At 45.4% G+C, this 24,673-nt stretch overlaps 2 protein-coding genes across 11 annotated transcripts in view; one reads left to right on the top strand and one right to left on the bottom strand.

Moving 5' to 3' along the window:
• Nucleotides 1–827: 827 nt before the first annotated feature.
• LOC105468691 (leucine rich repeat containing 51) lies at nt 828–16,498 on the bottom strand. Of its 7 annotated transcripts, XR_011610904.1 has the most exons (7): nt 16,237–16,375; nt 8,103–8,186; nt 7,335–7,472; nt 2,726–2,931; nt 1,640–1,802; nt 1,329–1,477; nt 828–1,046 (listed from the first exon to the last, which is right to left on the bottom strand). XR_011610904.1 is itself a non-coding variant. In XM_011718908.2 (6 exons), the coding sequence occupies exons 3-6, from the start codon at nt 7,414–7,416 to the stop codon at nt 905–907; spliced, it is 579 nt and encodes a 192-aa protein (XP_011717210.1). In that variant the 5' UTR covers nt 7,417–7,472; nt 8,103–8,186; nt 16,360–16,498; the 3' UTR covers nt 828–904. The 7 variants fall into 7 exon arrangements, 6 of the variants coding, with proteins under 6 accessions (XP_011717210.1, XP_011717209.1, XP_011717211.1 ...); XM_011718908.2 differs by lacking the exon at nt 1,640–1,802 and having other exon boundaries at nt 16,360–16,498; XM_011718907.2 differs by lacking the exon at nt 1,640–1,802.
• LOC105468693 (nuclear mitotic apparatus protein 1) overlaps nt 16,410–24,673 on the top strand; it is an 80,373-nt gene continuing 72,109 nt past the window's right edge. The window contains exon 1 of one of the 4 annotated variants that reach the window (XM_011718919.2): nt 16,410–16,525. The gene's annotated coding sequence lies outside the window, so the exon portion shown is untranslated. The other 3 variants (XM_011718916.3, XM_011718918.2, XM_011718917.2) reach the window with 3 other exon arrangements.

The following is a 24,673-nucleotide window of genomic DNA, read 5'->3' as shown; positions in this document are numbered from 1 at the left end:
CCAAATCTCTAAGCTGAAAAGTACAAAGGGGCCCAGAAAGTTAGATAAATTTCCCAAGGCTATGTGGTAAACCCAGGTCTCCAGTCCCAGACCAGCAGGCCTTTCCCTCAATTGCCTCACTTTTTCAGCAAAATAAGACTAGAGCTGGCCAGGAATAGTGGCTTATACCCGTAATCGTAGCACTTTGGGAAGCTGAGGTGGGCGGATCACCTGAGGTCAGGATTTCGAGACCAGCCTGGCCAATATGGCAAAACCCCATCTCTACTAAAAATACAAAAAAAGGCCAGGGGTGGTGGCTTACACTTGTAATCCCAGCACTTTGAGAGGCTGAAGTGGGTGGATCACCTGAGGTCAGGAGTTCGAGACAAGCCTGGCCAACATGGCGAAATCTTGTCTCTACTAAAATGTAAAACATTAGCTGGGTGTGGTAGCAGGCGCCTGTAATCCCAGCTACTCAGGAGGCTGAGGCAGGAGAATTGCTTGAACCTGGGAGGTGGAGGTTGCAGCGAGCTGAGATCGTACCACTGCACTCCAGCCTGGGCAACAAGAGCGAAACTGTCTCAAAAAAAAAAAAAAAAAAAAAAAAAAGCCAGTCATGGTGGTGTGCGCCTATAATCACAGCTACTGGAGAGGCTGAGACAGGAGAATCTCTTAAACCTGGGAGGCAGAGGTTCCTGTGAGCCAAGATCGTGCCACTGTACTCCAGCCTGTGCAACAGAGTGAGACTCTGTCTCAAAAAAAAAAAAAAAAAAAGAAAAGGCTAGAGCTACTTGCAGTTGCCTGAGTTAGAGAACATCTCTACAAGGTGTAAGTGACTTCTCATCTGCTCAACAGCTCAAATCATTTATTGTCAAACCATGCTGTCTATTCTCAGGCCTTTAGGACTACTAGGGTCGTGGGAGCCTCAAAGTGTATTCTGCTTGATCCGGGCCTTCTTGGGCTTGATGTTCATGCGTTTCCAGACTTCAGCTGTGGTGCGGTCTGCTTTGGTGACCCCACTGAAGTCGAACGTGGTGATATGGGGCAGGGTGCACAGCACATATTGCCTGTGGGGAAGACTCAGGCTAGGGGCCAGACCCCACACCAAAATCCCCTTCCCCCTCCACCAGTTGCTGTTGTCTTCCCAGACTGCAAGGAATGGAGGGACTTGAGCATAGTTTGGGGAAGATTAAGTTTATCCTGACTGAGAGCAAGGAATGCTTAGAGGTCGGCTACCCACTTCCCAGGTCTAAGCATGGCAGAAGAATGGTCTTAGATTTCTTGTTTCTCCTCCTCCTTTCCCTTAGGGGAGCCCAGCTAGACCCTACCTCCAGGGGCAGGGCACTTACCTATACCCTTTCTCTTCCTCCATGGGGTTCCCATGGAGTGTCAGGCTCCGGAGCCGAGGAAGGACAGCCAGCTTATTCACCTCCCCCAGGTGCTGGATGCTGTTGCCGTGAAGATAGAGGACACTCAGGTTGAAGAAAGTTGTTAGGACCTGTTGGGGAAGGAAACCAAAAGCCAGGCTAGACAGGACAGGACCCTTAATCTCTGCTCAGGGCTGATTTGTGGGCAGAGAAGAAAGAATGTGGGCAACAACCTGCCCTCCACTCCAACCCTCCACAGCCATACTGTATGACTCTAATCTACTGTTATTTACCTTTTAAGACATACAGGGCATCACACTGAAAAGGAGCTGTGATCTGAGGGTCAGGAGGATGGGCCTGGGTACCAGCACTGCCACTGACTTGCCTCTCCTGCCTCTCTCTCAGCCTTAGTTGCCCCTTCACTGAAGACCTTTCCAGCTTTGGTGATCTACGATTCTATCACAGCGAGCAACGGGAAGAGAGTATCATGCTAGGCACATAAGAAGCTTTTAAAATACTGATTAAATTGAGATCACCACACCAGGGGAATAGTTTCCAAGTCATGCTCCAGCTCCTTTCCCCTCTTAGGGATCTTGGACCAGAAAAGGCCAAACTTTATTTCTTAAAACTTGAATCTGGCCGGGCGCGGTGGCTCAAGCCTGTAATCCCAGCACTTTGGGAGGCCGAGACCGGCGGATCACGAGGTCAGGAGATTGAGACCATCCTGGCTAACCCAGTGAAACCCTGTCTCTACTAAAAAATACAAAAAACTAGCCGGGCGAGGCGGCGGGCGCCTGCAGTCCCAGCTACTCGGGAGACTGAGGCAGGAGAATGGCGTGAACCCGGGAGGCGGAGCTTGCAGTGAGCTGAGATCCGGCCACTGCACTCCAGCCTGGGCGACAGACCGAGACTCCGCCTCAAAAAAAAAAAAAAAAAAAAAAAAAAAAAAAAAAAAACTTGAATCTGAGTTCACAGAAAGTAAGTGCTGTACTTTTATTGACTACCTCTTCCACAGGAGAACCCAGCTTAGGACACAGTGGGTGCCCAGTGACAGTTACAATTTTACCTCAGCCTCTGATGTACCAGTTGTTTGTTGGTTTTCATGTACTTTTGTTCAATCCTCACAAAACCTTTATGATACTGGCGTATTATCCTCATTTTTCAGACAAGGAGGCTGCAGTTTTGAGAAGTTAGGTAGCTTGCTCAAAGTCAGTAAGAGGCAAACCCAGGATTTGAACCTACATCTGTCTGGCCCCCTAGCCTTGACTGCACCATGCTGCCTCACTACTTCCTTGATAACACGTAGGAGTGGAGAGGTTGGGGGCTGAACAAAGTGGCTTCAGGCTTCCCCGACTGGATTCCTAGTGTTAGGAACTCACAGGGTCAATGGAAGTCAGGTCATTAAACGACAAGTCGATCCAGGCCAGGTTCTCTGGGTGCTCCAACAGCTGTGAAGCCACCTGGTTGAAGTCTCTCAGATCATTGAGAACATTGTTATTCAGCCACAGGGACTGGGTCAGTGATTTCCCTGACTTTGAACGCTTCAGTGGTCGTAGTCCTGTCCTTGGCTCCTCATTTACCAGGTCTGTGGGGACAAAGTGAGACTTGGGTATCATCTTTGCTTTTCTGGCTTGAGGGGGTGGGAAGGGACAGAGCTGGGAAGATTAGCCATCCAAGCTGTAGCTGAGTCTAGTGCAACCCTGTCCCATAGCTTCCAGCAATCAGTAAGTTTAGATTAAGGCCCAGAGACTTCTATCTCAAACTCTTGGCTTTTCAGGTTACATGGACTTCTCATGTCCACTGTACCACTGGGTCTTTTGTATACCAAATCAGTGTCAGGTTGAGGAAAACTAAGAACGAGAATTGTTGGGCTTGAGCCGAGTAGATGATAACACAAAATCCTGAATTAACCACTGGTAAAGCCTATAGAATTCACTTCAGTGGAATACACTCTGACATCCTCCCTCTCTTTCCATTAATGTTGAGTACCTGCAGTATGCCAGGTACTGGATATACAGTGATAAACAAAATGAGAGACAGTCTGTTGCAGACTTTGTATGAGTAATAGGGCAGAGAGCAGACATTTGTGCCTTAGAGGAGCTTATACGGGCAAGATGGGAGCAAACTGGCAATATGATGTGATAAGTGCTATATAATAGTCGTTTCGTAGCAGCACAGAAGAGAGGCTATTGACCCAGTATGGGAGCTCAGGGAGGTTTCCCAGGGCAGGTGAAGCCTGAACTGAATCTCAGTGGATTAGGAGATGTTTTTCAGGCAAAGAAGGGTAAAAAGGCAGGGAACAGCATGAAGAAAAGTAGAGGTACAGGACAGCCGGGGAGTCTGGGGCAGGTGTGTGTGCCTACACAAGTGCTCGCACGCACTGCACAAGGAGGACAAAGAGGAAAAGAAGAGGCAGGAATCTAGTCAAAAGTCTCGAATGCCAGGCTAAGGATCTTGGGCTTTACCCTGTAGGTAATGGGAAGGCACCAGAGTTTTTAAAGCAAATGATTCAAATCTTTTATTTCAGAAAGATCACTGTGAAGTGTCAGTGTGGAATATGGATTTTAGGGAGTGAGTTGGACCGAATGACCAATTTGGCTGTTTGAGTCATCCAAGCAAGACATGAGAGGGACGGACCTACAATCAACATAATTTGGTTGACTGGATGTAAAGGTAGAAGAATATTAAAGGGTGGTGGCCAGTTGTATTAACTAGTAAGGAATTACGGGAAGAAGAAACAGCATTGGGAAGGTGATGAGTTCAGGCTTAGCTTTGGTGTGTTCGAAGTTCCTGTACAAAAAGGTGGAGAAGCCAAGTAGGTAGTTGGAGATGAAGGTCGGAAGCTCAGGAGACACAGACTTGAGAATCGTTAGCAAAGAAGGCATACAAGTTAGGGAAAGAGATGAGATTCCTCATGGAGAGTGAGGGTAGGGAGGAAGGTCAGAGAGGAAGAAGAATCCATTAGAGAAGTTAAATAATCAGGGAAAATCAGGAGAGGACAGTTTAAAGATGTTCAGGGAGTAAATAGTTTATAGTAGTAAGTTCCAGGGAGGTAAGGACTAAAAAGTAATTCTGGCAACTTAGAAGTCCCTGGTAACCTTGGTAAGGGCTGCTTCAGTGGAATGGCAAGGGTCTGGGGGTAGAAGCCAGATTGAAGTGAGTTGAGTTCAAGAGTGAATGGAGGCTGGGTTCATGCCTGTAATCCCAGCACTTTGGGAGGCCAAGGGAGGAGGTTTGCTTGAGCCTAGGCGTTTGAGACCAGCCTGGGCAACATCATGAAACCCCGTCTCTACCAAAAAAAGAGTGAATGGATATGAGCAGTTAGCATAAACAACATCCTCAGAAAGTTTGGCTGAGGAGGAGAGAGAATAGGGAATAGGATTATGTTAAAACCCAGGTGTATGGAACACCCCAAACCCTCACTCCTACTTTTTCAAAATGAGGTCCAGAAAGAGGATGGGCCTTGCCCAAGTTCAAAGTCGTAGAGTCAGAACCAGATGCCAGGTCTGCCTGAGGTAACTGTATTTTTCCCATTGCTGCTAAGCCTTTGGTTTCCTAGTTCACCTCTAGGGAAGGAAGTATGTAGTATTTGCCGAAGCTAGCCAGCTTTCTTCACTCTCTTTTCTGCTCTCTACTGGAGGGACACCCTTTGCCCTTCCACCCCCACCTCGCCTCCTCCTCAGCTGCAGGTCAGGCAGCATCCACCAGATGGCTCTCTGCCTTAGTCCTAGAGTGAGCAGGACCCACAGTTGGGGCCTGAGGTTGCAGGAGGGTACTAGAACGGCGTCCCCCAGCTCATGAATTCCTAATCCTGCCTCCCTCCCTACACCTCCTGAAAACCCTGAAATAGAATGACACAGATGAATCAAAATTAAGGTCAAAATAACCCCACATGAACTAGTGCCCCATGTGATAAGGTAGCAGCTTGGGGAATGCCACTGAGCATGGGCTGGAGGCCAAGCTCAGAGGGAATCACTGGTGGGACGGAGTTGCCTAAAACTTGATGCTGGCTAGAGCTGCTCTTATCAGGGATGGAGTGGTATATCCAGGCTGCCACAGGTTGCTGCTCCTCTCAGATTCCACCAACGCACTATACTGCCTAAGAATCTGTAAAGTTCCTTGTTCAGAGTAGGCCAAAGCAGGTCTGGAAGCTGGACCACAAATATCGGTGCTTTGAGAACTGGGGAGCGTTTAGCTCCAGGAAGATCTGGGAAACTATGTTCCTGTTTTCCTTTCTCTGAAAGGCTGCCATGTAGCTGTTTCCATCTGTCAGAATACAAGTTAGTTTGATAGAACTTCCCTGTGTCATCCCTCAACCACAAACTGGAAGGGGTTGGTAGGTGAATATGGTGGGAGACTTCCTTAACACTCTAGGTTTGTGAAAAGTTAGAGGATCTGGGTTGGTGGGAGCACAGATTAGATGGCTTCCAAAGGCACTGCCATTTCATATTCTGTAATATGTATTCATTCAGCAAATAGTGTGCCAAGTACCCCCAAACTCTATTGTATCCCTTAACCCCAGCTGTAAATAAGTTTTTCAGAAGCTCTGGGGAATCTGAAGGGACTCTGACCTTTTGGGCCTTTGATATGCCTCTCACACATCTAGCAAGGAGCACAATACCTGGCATATACATATGACACACACACACACAAACACACACACATATATAAATGCTTAATAGTAAGTGCTCAGTAAATACTGAATGGTCGAAAGAAGGATGGGGCATCTGTACCAATTACGTTTTGTGATGTAGAGTTACCCTTGGTATTGCTTGTCTCTCTCCCAATTCTGGGGACTCCACAGAGGGCAGAGCTACACCTCCTCCATCAGAGTCAGAAACTCCCATGATAGGTAGGAGGTATACTTCCACCTCTGTCATTTCACCTGTCTTAGAGATAGTTACTATTGCAGCTAAAACCCCTTGTGAAACATGGACTACATCAGAAGTGATGCAGTGCACAATAAAGATCACAGTAGGTGGCTGTGTGCTCGTGAGAGAACAAATATGAGTTACCACTGTGGCTGATGATAACGCAAGTAGACCCTAAACCCAAGCTAAGACTGGTGCTATTTGCCAGCTTCCCGAGCTTAAAGGTGGTGGCTACCAATTGCCTGAGAGAAGATTAAAGCCAAATAATAGTTCTAAAACAGTGGATGTTAACGTGTATTCTGTGAGGACAGATGGACTGATGCTTTAATGAAAGAGCAGATAACAAAAGCCAGGGATGGCAGAACTTCCCTAGGAAGAATGAATGACTCATTGGGAATATGACATGGCTGAGAGCCTCCCTATGTTCCCTCCTGAAGGGACTAGCTACCCATTTACAAAGACATTGAATGGCAAAATGGTAGCGAGTGTGGGCAGTGTTGGAATCTGCAATAAGTGTAGATGATGATGGAATAAACTTGGATATGGCTGGAATGAGTGTAAGAAATTTGTCAGTAAGTATTTAAACTGGAACTATGCCGGTTTGTTGATAAGACCCCTCATGTTTGGCCAGTCAGAATAGGCTTGTGTCTGCAGACAGAGGAGAAGGGTTTTGCCTACTTGCTGGGACTCCATAGGAGCCTGTGTTTTCCTCCTCTCTTCAGGTAAAAACAGGAGAATAAAACTATTGGCTGGTAGACTGGCTTCCCAGTTTTCTTCCACTTGACTTTCCTGCTGTAGCCTGGCTTCTTTTAAAGATGATCAACTACTGTGATAGCCCCCTGTTTCCTTTCAGATTTGCTCCTTAAAAAAAACAAACAGGGGCACATGTTCTTAGGATCTCCTGGGGCTGTGTCAGGGGCAAAAACAAAACAAACAAAAAGACAAAAAAAAAAAAACCTCTCACTCTCCCCTACCCTCCAAAAGACAGTAACAACACATCTGCAAGCATATAGGAAGAATCTCTTTAGGTTTTTAAGTAGAAGATTATGGTTTCTCCCTGGGGACCACACTGGGCCTGCTGCCTTAGTGAGTGGAGTGCTGTGCTCTGGGGGCTGACCTTGAATGACGTGGATGCTTCTGAAGGAGTAGTCAAGAGGGGGCTCCTGTACCGAAGTGTTCATATAGTCCCGTTTGTTCATAGTTCAGGCCATCATTCATCAGGTGAAAGCAGGTGCCCTGGGAGTCCGGGTTCAGCCTGGGAGGACAGAGAAAGACAGGTGTTTCAAGTACACTGGCCTTCAGGTTTCCCCATAGTCTTCCATCCCTGCTTTCTATCCTCTACTACTCTAGGTCTGCCTGGCTGTATTTCCATTTTAAGATACGAATCACGATTCCTTGCATGTATAGAGCATTTTCTACTTCTCAGAGCACCTTCACATCTCTTAGAACTCATTTGAGAGTTGTAACACCCATTTCTTTGTCTGGAAAATGCCAGATGAAGAAACTGAAACCCAAGGGGTAAAAGGACTTGCCCAGAGTTAAGCCAATGAGTCAGTTGTAGACTGCAGTCATAATCTCCTGACTCTGAGACCCTTTCTGTTACTCTACGGTAGCTACCATGGAGACTGTCTTGATATCCACCCTCTGGTGACATCAACTGGGCTATTCTATTGCTTAACAAATCCCTGAGGGCCTGCACCACATCTGACTGGTGTCTGACTGCCCCTCTCAGTCTGGCCCAGCTGGGGATTTGCCACCTTCTCCACTTGGCTTCTGTGTCAGCTCCATTACCTTTCCATCCAAAGACCCTACTTTCAGCCCTATCCTGAATGTAGCCATACACATATAAACATACACACACACAAAACCAGAGTCTACCTCTCACCTGTCACTGATGCCTGAAACTCCACCATTAGGGATTCATTCCTGTGGGTTCAGGGATTGTTTCCGGTTAAAATGGAAATACTCCCTGAGAGGGATGAACACAATGTTGTTATCAGTCACTTGCAATGTGGTGTGAATTGTCTTATCAGATGGTTTCCAATTTGTTAGCTAAAGTAAAGCTGAGGTTTTTCTGGAGACAAGGGAGAACCATGAGAATACTACTCACCTGGGATAAAGAGAGCTGACAACACACTTTAACAAGGGGTTTGTGTGTGAATCACACAAGCAAAAGACAAATTGATAAGGATATAGGACAAGAACTTGTCCCAGTCGACCTCCCCTTTCTCATTCCATCCACTGCTGCCACCTTTGTATTATTGTTTGTATTACTTCACCTGCTTTCCAAAAGGATTTCAGGTTTACAATAATAACACAGTCATAAAACAGATGATTTGCAGAATAGTGCTGTCCACTAGAAATATAATGTCACAAATGCAAGCCACATATATAATTTAAAATTTTCTAGTAGCCAAAATAAGTAAAATGAAGTGGTAAAGTTAATTTTATTAACTTTATTTTACCCAGTATATCAAAAAATCATTCAATATGTAATCAATATTAAAACCTTCTGAGATATTTTACACTTACAGCACATCCCAATTTGGACCAGCCTACCTGTCAAATGTACATGACTAGTGGCTACCATACTGGACAGTGCAGATTAGAAAGTTAAAAATGGAAGAGAAAGATCAGAAACTAGATTACAGGAAGAGAGAGATGTGCCAGGCACTTTAAGAATCTAAGCCTACATTTAGCTGTGAAATTCCTGGCAGCCAAAGCAAAAAGAGAAACCTTGGGATTGCAGTTCTCATCATTGGATTCAAAGGATAAATTAGTTTGCAGAGACAATGAAATTGGCAAACAACCTTAAAGTGGAATTTCTTACTCGGGAGGCTGAGGCAGTTGGATTGCTTGAGCCTAGGAGTTGGAGGTTGCAGTGAGCTATAATTGTGCCACTGCACTCCAGCCTAGGCGACAGAGCAAGACCCTGTCTCAGAAAAAAAAAAAAAAAAAAGAAGAAAAGAGAAAAAAGAAAGAATTTCTGTTGAAAACCAAGGACCTGATATCTTATAATTCAGTTGAAGCTTAATACAGTTCAAGTAAATTCTTTTTTTTTTTTTGGCAATTTAACATATACATGGATAGAGTTCAGTAGGTTTAGAGGAAAATGAATGTCTTGTTCTGAAAAAAAAATAGCAGTCCCAACTGAGCTTTGGGGAAGTGCCAGCTTGAGTCACTTCACAGCTTCTGTTATGAACTGGTCCCATGGGCATGGATTGTCAATTAGGGAGACTTGAATCTTTTAGATATTAAATCTACAGGCAGACAACAAAGAACACTTTATTCTTTTTTTTTTTTTTTTTTTTTTTTTTTGAGACGGAGTCTTGCTCTGTGCCCCAGGCTGGAGTGCAGTAGCGTGATCTCGGCTCACTGCAAGCTCCGCCCCCCTGGGTTCACGCCATTCTCCTGCCTCAGCCTCCCGAGTAGCTGGGACTACAGGCGCCCGCCACCTCGCCCGGCTAATTTTCTTGTATTTTTAGTAGAGACGGGGTTTCACCGTGTTAGCCAGGATGGTCTCGATCTCCTGACCTCGTGATCCGCCCGTCTCGGCCTCCCAAAGTGCTGGGATTACAGGCTTGAGCCACCACGCCCGGCCAAGAACACTTTATTCTTTTGTAAAAATAGAGGAACCTGCTGTGTACTATAGAACTAGAGGAACCTAGCTTATACAGAAGCCCATCCCACTTCAGCACGTACAACAGATTTGATACCTTTGAACAAGATTGGATACTTTTCTCGAAGTAAATACTGGGTTGGTACCCCAGAGTTATGCACCACTGAACATGGATTTTAACTTGAAATACTTAAGGGCAGATTTTTACTGTTAGTTTTCTTGACTATCAGAGAACCCCAATGCAGTTCCTAAAGACTTCTGATTTTGTGTAGCACCAGCTCCTGTTGCATTTTCTGAATTAGTACTACAAATGGAGCCCCAAGAAGCTGGTTAAATTTTTAGCCTTCTGCATTTAAGCTGTAGCCCAGGCTGTGAGCTAGTATCGCATCTTATTCATTATCCAACATAGAACCAGGTTTACAACAGGCACTCAGAAAATGTTTGTGGGATGAATGAATGAGAAACTGCCAATTCTGAGGATTTCTGTTTTAGAAGAGTTGATGCTAAGCTGTTCTAACAATTGGCTCCCAGGTTCAGCTGTTTCAGTCCACACCTTGTTCACAGTAAGATATTCAGTTCAATTCAGCAAACATTTGTTGAGTGCTTGCTGCTCTGTGCCTGACCAGAAGAAATGAAGCCAAGATACAAATAATAGAACTCTGTCATGAGCACAGAAAGACCTGCTGAGTTTCTGTTGATTGTGGCAAACCAGCCTGCATCCAGTTCCAAGTAACAGCTGCCCACTTAGTGAATACTCTCTCATGTTTCAACACTCAGTTCTAGTGTACCCTCTTCTATAAAGCCTTTCTTTTCCAGATAAAATTGGTTAATGTATCCTGTGTTAGGCTGATTGTTTTGATGATCCCTATTCATGGTCTCCCCTGTAACCATCCCTTTTTGCCTATAACATTATAGTTCCATCTCACTCTGATGCTGGGCCCAGACATGTGACTTGTTTTAGCCAGTGGGATGTTGATAAACATGAAACAAACAGAAGCGTTAAAGGAGGCCTGCCTTCTTGCTCTCTGCCAGTGCCATGAGAACATGGCTGATCTGCTGAAGGGTTATGAGATGTGTAGGTGAGAGACATGCGAAGGAGCCATTGATTCCAGCTGAAGCCATCCTAGACTAACCCACAGTCAGCCTACCCCCAGTCAAGATCAGGAGAGTCACCCAACCCACGGATGACTGCCGACACATGAGTAAGCCCAGCCAAACCAGAAGAACCATCCAGCTGACTCTAAGACTTAGAAGCAATAATAAATGTTTATTATCTTAAGCCACTGTGTTTTGGGATGGTTTGTTACACAGCAATAGCTAACTTCGGCATGCCCCCACTGTACTTTGAACAAAATTTTATTGAACAAAATTTTATTTCAGCCTGTTTACTCATCTGTGAAATGGAGACAAACCCTACTTTGAGAACTATTGTACATCTGGCATCAGGTGCTCAATAAATGGAAGCGGTTGTATTCTTTGTTAATTTCATTATAACCAACTTTGTTTACTCCCTGTAAGCCTGAGGACAGGGACAAGACTCAGACTTCTTTCTCCCTTCTCATCATTACCCTACATTGAACCTGGCAAAAAAAAAAAAAAAAAATGCACATTCACTAAAGGTTTGATGGACAAATGAAAATGGATGGACAATGGAAAAATGAAAGAAGAAATGAAGGAATTAATGGAGTCTTCAGGGTATCACATAGAGAGCTTGACTGCTGGAGAGAACTGACAAAGCCTTGATGCTGCCATGCTTAATCCTGTGGCTGTGTTTTTGGAGTCAGTCTTTCCCATCTGCTATTCTGGCTTATGACCAGGAGATAATCAGATGCCAGCACCTTCATCTGTCCAGACTGACTGACTTGATGAATAACAAGGTTAGGGGAATACCTGCCTTGTTTCAGAACTGGAATTTCTCATTTCCAAATTGACAGTATCTTTAACTGTTTTGTTTTTTAATTGTAAAAGCTAATATGATAGATGATAGATGAATAAAGTGAAATGACATGGAGAAGTACATCAAATAGGAACTCAAAGTTTGAATCTCCATTAACAGTTTGGGAATATAACCTCCTAGAATGTATAGCTAATAAGGTTTTATACATACACACACGCACATGCGTGGTTTTCTTTTTTCTTTCTTTTTTTTTTTTTTTTTTTTTTTTAGACAAGGTCTCACTCTGTTGCGCAGGCTGGAGTGCAGTGGTGCCACTTCAGCTCACTGCAACCTCTGCCTCCTGGGCTTAGGCAATCCCACCACCTCAGCCTCCCAAGTAGCTGGGACTACAGGCACACGTCACCACACCCTGCTAATTTTTGTATTTTTTTTTGTAGAGACACAGTTTTGCCATGTTGCTTAGGCTGGTCTCAAACTCCTGGGCTCAAGCTATTCACTTACCTTGGCCTCCCGAAGTGCTGGGATTACAGGTGTGAGCCACTGTGCCCGGCCTAGATTATGTATATTTTTAAATAAACAATATTCCTTTATAAGCCTATTTTTAAATTTTCGAATTGTTGTAGATTATTACCCTTTTTAGTAGTTGCAAAGTATTTTATCCTATGTATCTTACTTTAATGTTATTCACTTAATTTAACTTTATTTAACCAATTCCAAGTTGACAGAAAACTGTTTTCAGTTTTGGGAAATCACTGAAGTTTGTAATTTGATTGTTGCTAGCCTATTCCTGACCTCTCTCAGGCAAGTTGCAACATGATAACACAGGAAGCTTTGAGGTAATAATCACATAAATCTGATAGGAGATTGAACAGCCTGGCCTGAGAGTTTCTGATGATGGACTGATGGTAGAAAAAAAATCAAAGACTGCTATGAAAAATCTGCCACGTATTTAGCCAGGCATGGCAGCTCACACCTGCAGTCCCAGCTACTTGGGAGGCTGAGGTAGGAGTATGGCTCAAGCCCAGGAGTTCGAGGCTGCAGTGAGCTATGACTGTGCCACTGCACTCCAGTCTGGGCAACAGAGCAAGACTCTGTCAAAAGAAAAAAGAAAAGAAAAAAGAAAAATCTGCCACATAATCTAATTATTCTGGGAGGTTATATTCCCAGGTGCCAAAAGGAGGCCCAAGATTCAACCTGGCTTCTGTTTACTCGCCTCTACTACCATCTCAACTCCAATTCTGCAGTCCAGCCAAATGTAACTACTCACCATAAGTTCCTCGGACCTGCTGCTGGGCCTCTAAGTGGAACAGTGTCTCCTTCCAGCTCTGTCTGCTTGGAATATAGTTTTTCTCTCCTCCTTTTGCTTTGCTAATTCTTACTTCAGGGCTCAGATCAGGTTTCAACTTTTCTGAGAAGTCTACCTTTATCCTAAAATCTGTAATTATAGTGCTATGATTTCCATGGTAGCACTCATAACACTATAATTATCTGCTTACTATCTGTATGTCCATAAACACCACCAGGGCAGAAACCATATTTTTCTTACAGTTGTATCTCATAGTGCTGGCAAGTAGTAGGTGCTTAACAAACACATTAAAAATTGCAACTAAATAACACTACAAAGGAGAGGGACATGAGGTTGCTGTAATTGAGGGATCTGACCTGGTCTGAACAGTCTACAGGAAGACATTCCTGAAGAAGTGACTGAGAGAAATCCAAAGGATAAGTACAAATTAACTTATGGGGTAGGGGGTGCTGTGGAATGAGCATTCCAGGCAGATGTGACTGCTATATGCAAAGGTTCTATGGTGGAAGGGCACTTGGAAATTTTGAAGACCTTAAAGGTTATATAACTGAAGGGGAGAGAAGGAGGAATATGTATGGTTAGACTGGAGGCTGGAGAGATGGGAGCAATAGGAAACCACAAAGTATTAATATTAAATGGGGGTTGGCTGGGCGTGGTGGCTCACGCCTGTAATCTCAGCACTTTGGGAGGCCAAGGTGGGCAGATGACCTGAGGTTGGGAGTTCGAGACCAGCCTGACCAACATGAAGAAACCCCATCTCTACTAAAAACACAAAATTAGCCGGGTGTGGTGGCGCATGCCTGTAATCCCAGCTACTTGGGAGGCTGAGACAAGAGAATCGCTTGAAACCGGGAGGAGGTTGCTGTGAGCCGAGATTGTGCCATTGCACTCCAGCCTGGGCAACAAGAGTGAAACTCTGCCTTGAAAAAACAAAAAAGAAAATTGGGGGTGGGGTAGAGAGTGAACAATTATCAGCTTTGCATTTTGAAGGATTACTCTGGTTGCAGTATGCAAATATGGCAGGACATATATAGAAGATATTCAGGAAGTAAAGCTGATAAGACTTAATGATAGATGGGAAATGGAAGAGGTATTAAGTAAATGGAAGAGGTATTAACTCTTGGGTTTTGGGCTTGTGTATATTGTGGATAAAGGTAGGAGCACTGGAAGAGATCCAGACTTGGAGGAAAGGGTTGGGATACACAGAGATTGGTTTCAATTTCAGAAATGTAGAGTTTGGGTTGCCTTTGAGGTATCCTTTTTTTTTTTTTTTTTTTTGAGACGGAATCTCGCTCTGTCGCCCAGGCTGGAGTGCTGTGGTGCAATCTCGGGCTCACTGCAAGCTCCGCCTCCCGGGTTCACGCCATTCTCCTGCCTCAGCCTCCCGAGTAGCTGGGACTACAGGCGCCTGCCACCATGCCCGGCTAATTTTTTGTATTTTTAGTAGAGACGGGGTTTCACCGTGTTAGCCAGGATGGTCTCAATCTCCTGACCTTGTGATCCTCCCGCCTCGGCCTCCCAAAGTGCTGGGATTACAGGCGTGAGCCACCGCGCCCGGCCGCCTTTGAGGTATCCTAAAGGAGATGTTGAGGAGGCAATTGGCTATATAGATCTGGAGCTTAGAGATGAGGACTGGGCTAGAGATACACACTTGTGTACATTTGCATACAGGTGGAAAATGAAGTTGTGGGTGTAGAGGGGTACCCAAGAAGAGAATATAGAGCGCAGTAGCAAAAGGCGTAGGACCAAACCTGGGAGAACTTTAAGGTAGTAAGTGGACCAATCAGGGCCAGCTAGCCACCAGCTGGAAACCAGCTAATCATGGTGGTCACTTCAGACATGGGTGCTGTGTTAGCACTTCTGTTTCCTGTTTAGTTAAAAATGTTCAAGTTTCATTGTCTTAGTCTCTCTAGTTCCTTTTCCCCATTAAAACTTTCAGGGGAGGATCTGAAATTCATTCCAGTGGAAGTGTAAATAATCCAAAGTAGGCCATACAGGTTCGTTTTCCCTGGGGCAGTTTAACTTGTTCCTTGGAACAAGTCCTTCAGCTATAGAGGCAGTAGGCTGAAGCTAAAGAGACTTAGCTGGAAGCTGGAGAACTGGAGTCTAGTTCTAGCTCTGTCACTAATTTGGTGTGTGGCCTTGGGCAAGTCCCTTTTCTCTAGGTTTCAGTTTTCCAATCTGTGAAATGAAGATAAATATCTTTGATTCACAGAGCTGTTAAGAGTATCAAAAGACAGACTGTGAAAGCATTGGGTAGGTTACTAAATGTAATAGATCTGTCGTGAGGACTAAAAAGAATGAATCTCTAACTGTAGAGCTCTGAATAGCGGACCATGGAGAAGGTGTGGGGAGAAAAGGGAATCTGGGGACAGGTTGAGAAAGGGTTTTACTCCTTGGAAGAGGAAGGAAAGAGGCACTTCACGACCCAGGAAGTTTCCTACATCTCCAGAATTAGGGTAGGGACTGCGATTTACTCTATCTAATGCTAACCACATGTCTTGGAAGGAGGTCTCAGTTCCTCAGAGGAAAACTCCATTTCTGAGGGCGTTTCTGATCTCCCAGGTTATGCCTGGAACTTGAAGCATCCGATTTTGGGAGCCTTATGTTTGCGTTGGGAGTGGGGTTCGTTGTTTTGTTTTGTTTCCTTTTGTTTTGAGATGGGGATATTGCTCTGTAGCCCACGCTGGAGTGTAGTTGCGTGATCACTGCAACTCACTGCAACTTCAATCTCTGGGCTCAAGGGATCCTCCCACCTCAGCCTCCCTAGCAGGTGGGGCCACTGGAGCGCGCCACAAAGCCCGGCTAATTTTTTTGTATTTTTGGTAGAGACAGGGTTCGCCATGTTTCTCAGGCTGGTCTCGAACTCCTGGCCTTAAGCGATCCGCCTGCCTTTGTCTCCCAAAGTGTTGGGATTACAAGCGTGAGCCACCGCTCCTGGCCCTGGGGGAGGTTCTTAAGCATCCCCAAATCTGTATGGATATATATCTCAACGCCTTTCCCTCCCTCTGTTCCCCTTGCCCAGTTTGTCCCGTGTGAGTGTTGTGTCTTGTTCACTGTGAAAGGTGATGAGGGTCGGTTGGGGAAATCTCAGATACCCGAGCAGGGAGGTTCTTAGTCATTCTGTGAGTGCCCCTCCCTTCTCCATAGATCTCTTGTCCCCTAGAACAGGTTTCCTGTTTTCCCGCTCGACTCACCCGCAGTCGCTTCCTCTCCAGTCTTGGCGTGCCACTGCCTCACGGTTACTCAGGGCAACTCCATGGCAACTGCTTTCGTCACCACGACCCGGCAGGCGCCATAAGAACTGACGCGGTGCTTACCGGGACCTGTAGTTTGTCATGGGCGGGGCTCTAAGGCCGCGGGTGACGCTGGGATTTGTGGTTCTCTTTGCCTTCAAGTCCAGGCCGGGGTCCGGAAGCGGTGATACCCCTTCTCTTTCCCAGTGGCCCTCAAACTTCCTTTCCCGGGTCCTTAAGCGTGCCCCGCGTAAGTCAACGGCCGACAGAGGCCAATCAGAGGGCCGCGCGAGGGGGCGGGGCCATAGTTTAAACTAATTGTGCGTTCACAACGCTGGCGCGAGCCCAGGACTAAGTGCGATTCGGGTGAGTAGCGAGGCAGAGCGCGAGCGCGCAGCCAGGTAACCGGCGTGGGCCCGCGTTTGGCGTGCGGCCTGGGCACCTGCAGGGGTGCCAGGCCTAAAAGGGGTGCTGGAGAGGCCGCTGCGAGCGGAAGGCCTCCTCCGTAACCGAGTCCGAAAGGGCAGAATCTAGCGGGGTAAGGTTTCTGAGGAGAGGCGCCTGAGGGGGAGGAGCCGGGGGTGCCTTAAAGGGGAGGGTCTGTTTGGGGGCGTGTCTGTGGAATTAAGTCTGAAGGTGACGGGGGTCGGGGGTAGGGCAAGTTCCTTAAAGGCTTGTAAGCGAAGGGTCGGGTCTTGGAAAATCTTCGTCTTTTATCGGTAACAATAGCAGTAGTCAGCATTTTCTGAGCTACACCGTCCACAATGACCTGCCAAATGTTTATCTTTTTAATCTCCTAACCACTTGTTATACTTTAAAGATGGGGAGCCTGAGGTTTGTAATGTTTAGCTTGGCCTGGTTTACGTAGCCAGTGCGAGGTTGGCTCTACTTGGGGTTTTGCGGGTTGGGCATAAATGGGGACGGGGAAGGTGCTGTGTGGGGGCGCGCGTTGTCTTGGACTGGTCAGTGTATTTTGAGCCTCACTTTTCATATATGTAAACAGTGACCTTACCTGCCTTACCTACTTCCTGGGGGTGGTTGCCCTGGTCAAAACAGCTATGTCTTTTTCTTTTTTTTTTTTTTAATAATTTTTTTGTTTGTTTTTGTTTGTTTTTTTCATCCACGGACTCTCACAGATAACATGTTTCATACACGCACCTCGGAGAGTACAAATTTATGACTATAAGTGGGGTGACTGTGTGAAGATTGTGGGTGGGCGGGAGCGCACTGGGTTAATGCTGCCGCCTATGGGTACTCTCTTTTGCTTACCTCTGAGTTAGCGCTTGTCATCTGTTAGTTTTTTTTGTTTTGTTTTGTTTTGTTTTTTGAGACGGAGTCTCACCCTGTCGCCCAGGCTGGAGTGCAGTGGCACGATCTCGGCTCACTGCAAGATATGCCTCCCGGGTTCAAGCAGTTCCCTGCCTTAGCCTCCCAAGTAGCTGGGATTACAGGCGCGCGCCACCACGCCCGACCAATTTTTGTATTGTTAATAGAGATGGGATTCCACCGTCTTGGCCAGGCTGGTCTTGAACTCCTGACGTCGTTGTCCGCCCGCCTCGGCCTCCCAAAGTGCTTGAATTACAGGCGTGAGCCACCAGGCCCGGCCTGTCATCTCGTATTTTAAGAGTCTATGCGAGTTTGTCTGCCCTTCTAGATAATGAGAGACTTTTTCGTCACTGCATCCTAATGGCCAGGCAGGATTTGCGACATGTAATGGGAATAAATGTATGCTTTGGAATAATTTCTTGGGCTGAAAGGGCACAGGAACTTCGCTTTCCCGTTTTCATTTAGTGGCATTTGAACCTCAGTATTAAGCTGTCCTCTTTTCTGGAATGGCACTCCCTCTTGAAAACGTGATGATATTTTCTTGCTTTAATACATAGTTCCCTCTCTCTAGTATCTGTTGCCTGGTTCTATGTTTCCAAACTTCTGGGTTGTCTGGTCGTTAAAGCTTTAATGGCGAGGGAGTTGGGCCTCTCTTTACTGCTGTGAATATATGAGAATCTGGGGCGAACGTGAGGATCATGTAAGGTGCTTTCTGTCAGCACAGATGGGTGTATGTTTCTTCTCTCCCTCTTTCTGTGTGATATTTTCTTCTTTAGAGGAAGAACCACATACTTCTTTGTAAAAGCTTCCAAAATACTATTTTCTTAGCCTAAGTTCAAGCAAGGGATGACTAATTGTAATGTCTAAGCTTTTAGTTCAAAGCGAAAAGCTGTACATTCCAAAAGCTTAAAGGTCTTACCTGAAAGCTAATTAAGAAACATAGAATTATTTTTCACATGTGGAACATGGAAGTGGGAAGAATGCCTTGAAATAAGACTGAATTCTAGAACTGTTAAGATGAGGGCATAGCGCTGCTCGGGTAGCTGAACAGAGCTGATCAGCGGCTGTTTGGACAGCTGTGTTTAATGGATAAAACTATGATCAGAAGATATTAGGTTGGTGCAAAAGTAATTGCAGTTGTTGCTGTTGAAAGTAATGGCAAAAACCGCAGTTACTTGTGCATTAACCTAATATATGGTGTGGTCATTTAATTCAGCCTCTTACCCAGTGTACACTAAACATACAAAAGGTGTTGTCCAGACTCAAAGTGAGTACTTTCTAGAATGAGATCATTCCCAAAGTCAATCCATCTCTATGTTGAACAATTTTAATTAATAATTATTATTTTGTAGCTGGGCATGGTGGCTTGCCCTGTCATCCCAACTACTCTGGAGGCTGAGGCAGGAGGATTGCTTGAGCCTAGGAGTTCTTAGCTAGCCTGGGCAACATAGTGAGACCCCAACTCAATTAAAATATGTATATTGTTTTGTATTGTTAGTGATTATTTTGTTTTACCCATGTATGTCTGCTGTTGGCTTTTTCACCGTTCTTCCCTGCATTTTATTCCTTCCTTTTTTAATGCATAGATATATACATCCCCCAGATGTTTGCTTCAGTGGGAATCTGTTAGTGGTAAACACTGTCTGCATTTAAAAAATCTTTATTTCACTTTCAGTCTTTTTTTGAGACGGAGTCTCGCTCTGTCGCCCAGGCTGGAGTGCAGTGGCGCAATCTCAGCTCACTGCAAGCTCCGCCTCCCGGGTTCACCCCATTCTCCTGCCCAGCTCACTTTCAGTCTGGATTGGTAGTTTAGCTGGGTACTAGGCTTCCAATTATTGCCTCTTAGCACTTTGAAAGTGTTTTTTCAACCGGGCGCGGTGGCTCACGCCGGTAATCCCAGCATTTTGGGAGGCCAGGGGGGTGGATCACAAGGTCAGGAGATCGAGACCATCCTGGCTAACATGGTGAAACCCCGTCTCCTTTTTGTGGAGTACGGGGTCTCGCTATATTACCCAGGCAGGTCTCGAACTCCTGGGCTCAAGCTATCCTCCCGCCTCTGCCTCCCTGAGAGCTGGGATTACAGGCGTGAGCCACCGCGCCCGGCCAATGAAACCCCGTCTCTACTAAAAATACAAAAAAATTAGCCGGGCGTGGTGGCGATCGCCTGTAGTCCCAGCTACTTGGGAGGCTGAGGCAGGAGAATGACGTGAACCTGGGAGGCGGAGCTTGCAGTGAGCTGAGATCACGCCACTGCACTCCAGCCTGGGCGACACAGCGAGAATCCACCTCAAAAAAAAAATAAATAAATAAAAAACTGAAACTGTTTTTTCATTGAAATTCTGGCTTTTTGTTGTTACTCCTGAGAACTATGCTTACAGATTAACTTATTTAATTGTAGGTAACTGTCTTTCTTTCTGGTTGTTTTTAAGATCCTCTTTGCTATCATTTGTGTTCTGTACTTCCATTACATGGCGTGAATTTAATTTTCTTAAATCACTATATACTGGGGGCATATAGTAATTCCTTAATCTGAAATTTCATATATTTTCACTAATTGTGTAAAAATTCCCAATCATTACCTCTTTACCTCTCTCAGATCTCATGCTTAACTTATGTTGAACTTCCTCATTCTGTTGTCCACATCTTATTCCTTCTTTCATAATTTCCATTTCTATTTTTCTGTGTTAACTTGTGGATAATTTCCTTATATCTATCTTCTAGTTTACTAGTTAACTCTTCAGCTAGGTTTGATTTGTTTTTTGAATTCTTATTTTTATTAGCTAACTTTTTCATTTATTGGAAGTGCTCTTTGATTCATTTTCAAATCTGCTTGTTTTTCATGATCTTGTTTTTGTCTCATGTTTTCAATTTTGTGTCTGTAATAATTTTAAAGAAAGTTGAGTTTTGGCAGATGTCTACACCTGTAAACAGAAGCCATAATTGAGATACAGAGGATTTCTCTCACCCCCAAAAGATTTCTCATGCTTTTTTTTTTTTTTTTGAGACGGATTCTCACTCTGTCGCCCAGGCTGGAGTGCAGTGGCCGGATCTCAGCTCACTGCAAGCTCCGCCTCCCGGGTTCACGCCATTCTCCTGCCTCCGCCTCCCAAGTAGCTGGTACTACAGGCGCCCGCCACCTCGCCCGGCTAGTTTTTGTATTTTTTTTTTTTTTTTTTTTTAGTAGAGACGGGGTTTCACCTTGTTCGCCAGGATGGTCTTGATCTCCTGACCTCGTGATCCACCCGTCTCGGCCTCCCAAAGTGCTGGGATTACAGGCTTGAGCCACCGCGCCCGGACTTTTTTTTTTTTTTTTTTAAAGATGGAGTTTTGTTCTTGTTCCCCAGGCTGGAGTGCAGTGGTGCAATCTCAGCTCCCTGCAACCTCTGCTTCCCAGGTTCAAGCGATTCTCCTGCCTCAGTCTCCTGAGTAGCTGGGATTACAGGCATGTGCCATTATGCCCACCTAATTCTGTATTTTTAGTAGCTACGGGGTTTCACCATGTTGGTCATGCTGGTCTTGAACTCCCAACCTCAGGTAATCCGCCCTCCTCAGCCTCCCAAAGTGCTGGGATTACAGGCATGAGCCACTGCGCCTGTCTCTGATACTTCTTTACAGTCCATTTTTCCTTTCACTCTGATACCAGGAACCACTGATTGATTGTTTGTTTGTTTGTTTTTCACTACAGATTAATTTCTGCTTTCTAGAATTTTATTTTATTTTATTTTATTTTTTGAGATAGGATCTGTCTGGCTTTGTTGCTCAGGCTGGAGTGCAGTTGCAGGATCTTGGCTTACTGCAACCTCTGCCTCCTGGGCTCAAGCAATCCGCCCACCTCAGCCTACCAAGTAGCTGGGACTACAGGTGCACACCACCATACCCAGCAAATTTTTATATTTTTTGTAGAGACAGGGTTTTGCCATGTTGCCCAGGCTGGTCTCAAACTCCTGGGCTCGAGCAATCAACCCACCTCAGCCTCCCAGTGTGCTGGGATTACTGGCATGAACTACTTCACCCAGCCTGTTTTGAATTCCTAGAAGGTTTTTCCCTCCTATCTCACTAAGTGAGCAAGGCAAGCTTTTTTATTTCTCTCTGGACAGATTTTTTTTTCCTAGTTTATTATCTTAGTATAAATTTAAGAGTCTTGCCTCTGCACAGGGATCTCAGTGCCTTTTGTGGACTCAAGATCTGTCTTCTGAACCTATGAGGGTGTTATAAATTCCATACACTGCTAGGACAGCTATGTCATCAGCTCACTCAATCCTCCTCACTAATTCTTTGTTTTTGGTTCCTGGGGATTTTTCTTACTTTCTTGAGAGCTCAGTTTATCTATATGTCAGTTCAGATCCAATCAGCAAAACAGAAACCACACAATAGAGTGAAATCCATAAAGGAGATTGGTTTAAAGCCTTGGTGGAGGGCTGAAAAAGCAAAAAGGGAATATTAAAGTAACTTCGATATAATAACTGCATAAAGAAGTTTTCTCATCCAGGACTGAAAAACAGGGAGGAAGGCTGGGGTTACCAGAACCTAGAAGTCTAGAGGGATCTGGAGGAGCTGCACCCAGATTCTCTGGAGAGAGGGTGTTGCCTGGTGCTGCTGGTTTCTCAGGCCCTCATAGGAGGAACCTGGAGGAGCTGGCTTCTGTTGAGCCTTACTTAGCTGATGCTGGTGCCTTTGAGGGGCAGGAGGCTGGTTTTGGGAGGTTAGAAAGCAACTGGGAAGAACCAACTTCTGTTGTCAAGAAACATTAGGCTACAGGAAGGAGGAAGTCTCTTGTAGCCTTCTCTTGTCTTCTGTTTTCCCTTTATCACTCCCTGTTGACAGGGAGCCCGCTGGCAAATGCGAAATGGGGTTTAGTGGAGTCCAGGCCCCAGCATCACAAAGCGGAGCATAACGGTAGATTTGGAGCTGAGAGACAATACCTTAATAGCTGGCACAGTCTAAAAGGATGTTTATTATATTTTTCTGAGCACTTCCAGGCATATTTAATAGGAAGGTGTTCAGGTTATCTGGTCTGTTTTTTGTATTGTTTATTATTTTTATTTTATTTATTTGTTTATTTTGAGATGGAGTCTCACTCTTGTCACCCAGGCTGGAGTGCAGTGGTACAGTCTTGGCTCATTACAACCTCTGCCTCCCGGGCTTAAGCGATTCTCCTGCCTCAGCCTCCCGAGTAGCTGGGATTAAAGGCACGTGCCACCACAACTGGCTAATTTTTGTATTTTTAGTTGAGACAGGGTTTGACCATGTTGCCCACGCTGGTCTTGAACTCCTGACCTCAGGTGATCCACCCACCTTGGCCTCCCAAAGTGCTGGGATTACCGGCGTGAGCCACTGCACCCAGCCTGCTTGTTATTTTGAGACAGGGTCTTGCTCTGTCACTGGCTGGAGTGCAGTGGCGTCATCATAGCTCACTGCAGCCTCAATCTCCTGGACTCAAGCTATCCTCCCACCTCAGCCTCCTGAGTAGCTGGAACTACAGGTGCACGCCACTGTGCCTGGCAACTCTTTATTTTTAGTAGAGACGAGGTCTCTCTATGTTGCCCAGGCTGATCTCAAACTCTTGAGCTCAAGCAATTCTCTCAAAGTGCTGGGATTACAAGCATGAACCACCACACCCAGCCTGATCTGTTCTATCAACAGTTAGTAATAGCAATAGGTGACTTTTTTTTTTTTCCAGTATATGCTGTGAACTAGGCACTGTTCAAAGTACTTTACAGAAACTACTTCTTTTTATTTTTTTTGAGATGGACCCTCGCTCTATTGCCCAGACTGGAGTACAGTGGTGCAATCTCTGCTCACTGCAACTTCTGCCTCCCAGGTTCGAGTGATTCTCCTGCCTCAGCCTCCTGAGTAGCTGGGATTACAGGCGCACACCACTACTGCCTGGTTAATTTTTGGGGATTTTTTTGTGTTTTGAGACGGAGTTTCACTCCTGGTGCCCAGGCTGGAGTGCAATGGCGCAATCTCGGCTCACCGCAACCTCTGTCTCCCAGGTTCAAGTGATTCTTCTGCCTCATCCTCCTGAGTAGCTGTGATTACAGGCATGTGCCACCAAGCCCAGCTATTTTTTTTTTTGTATTTTTAGTAGAGATGGTGGTTCTTCATGTTGGTCAGGCTGGTCTCGAACTCCCAACCTCAGGTGATCCGCCCGCCTTGGCCTCCCAAAGTGCTGGGATTACAGGCGTGAGCCACTGCGTCTGGCCCAATTTTTGTATTTTTAGTAGAGACAGGGTTTCACCATGTTGGCCAGTCTGGTCTTGAACTCCTGACCTCAAGTGATCCACCTGCCTCAGCCTCCCAAAGTGCTGGGGTTACAGGTGTGAGCCACTGCGTCTGGCCAAAGGCAGCCTTTTTATAGCAGTTTGAACTTCTGTACCAGTCTCTACTATTCTATGATTGTTGATTTGGTTTTCTTATTCTAAATACAGGACTTTATACTTAATTCTGTTACATTATTTCTTATTTTTTGGTAACATCAGACCTATTGAGATTTTCTTGCCTGGTTAAATCTAAAAACATTGTATTGTCTATGATTCACAGTTTAATTCCAAAGCTTGACAAGCAGGCCTTCTAGGTTTTCATTCTAAGTCTTTGGTAAAAAGGCTAAACCTGATAGGTTTGAGAAGCAAATTCCATGTCACAGCACTATACATTTTACTCCAGTTAATAGAGGTTTTAGGGGAATGGTTTTGACTATTCCTCTGGAAAATTGGGGGAGAAGCTGTCTGGAAGGCCAGTATCTTGGGTCTCATTGAGGGGAGGAGAGAACCAAGGTAAAGGGTTGACCATTAGATAATCAGTTGCCCTAATAAGGGGCCATTTGGCAAAAGTAAAAATGATGTATCTGATGGCTGTAGAAGGGAGAGAAGGCTTTATTGCATAGCATGATCCTGGGTTGAGGCCTCTTTTGGCAGCTGTGTCGCCTGCTCTTTCTGTCCTATTGAAGGGCCAGTTTCTTTGAAGTCTGCACAGGAAATGCCAGTGATTCAGCCTTGCAGATTTCTTCTGCTTTATTGCAGCTGAGAACTGGTTTATCTGGTGAGAAGGAAAGACTGCATGTATTTCAGGC

The sequence above is a fragment of the Macaca nemestrina genome, chromosome 12 (assembly GCF_043159975.1).
Source record: "Macaca nemestrina isolate mMacNem1 chromosome 12, mMacNem.hap1, whole genome shotgun sequence".
Taxonomy (NCBI): Eukaryota; Metazoa; Chordata; class Mammalia; order Primates; family Cercopithecidae; genus Macaca; species Macaca nemestrina.
The sequence above is the reverse complement of the archived record's forward strand: the minus strand, read 5'-3'. Positions and strand labels throughout refer to the sequence as shown.

Coding starts and splice junctions, on each gene's coding strand:
- LOC105468691 (XM_011718908.2), bottom strand. CDS start 7,416: ATGAACAAACGGGACTATATGAACACTTCGGTACAGGAGCCCCCTCTT. Junction 2,932..7,334: donor AAGCATCCACGTCATTCAAG/GTCAGCCCCCAG, acceptor TTGTCCCCACAG/ACCTGGTAAATGAGGAGCCA. Junction 1,047..1,328: donor GAGGAAGAGAAAGGGTATAG/GTAAGTGCCCTG, acceptor TCTTCCCCACAG/GCAATATGTGCTGTGCACCC.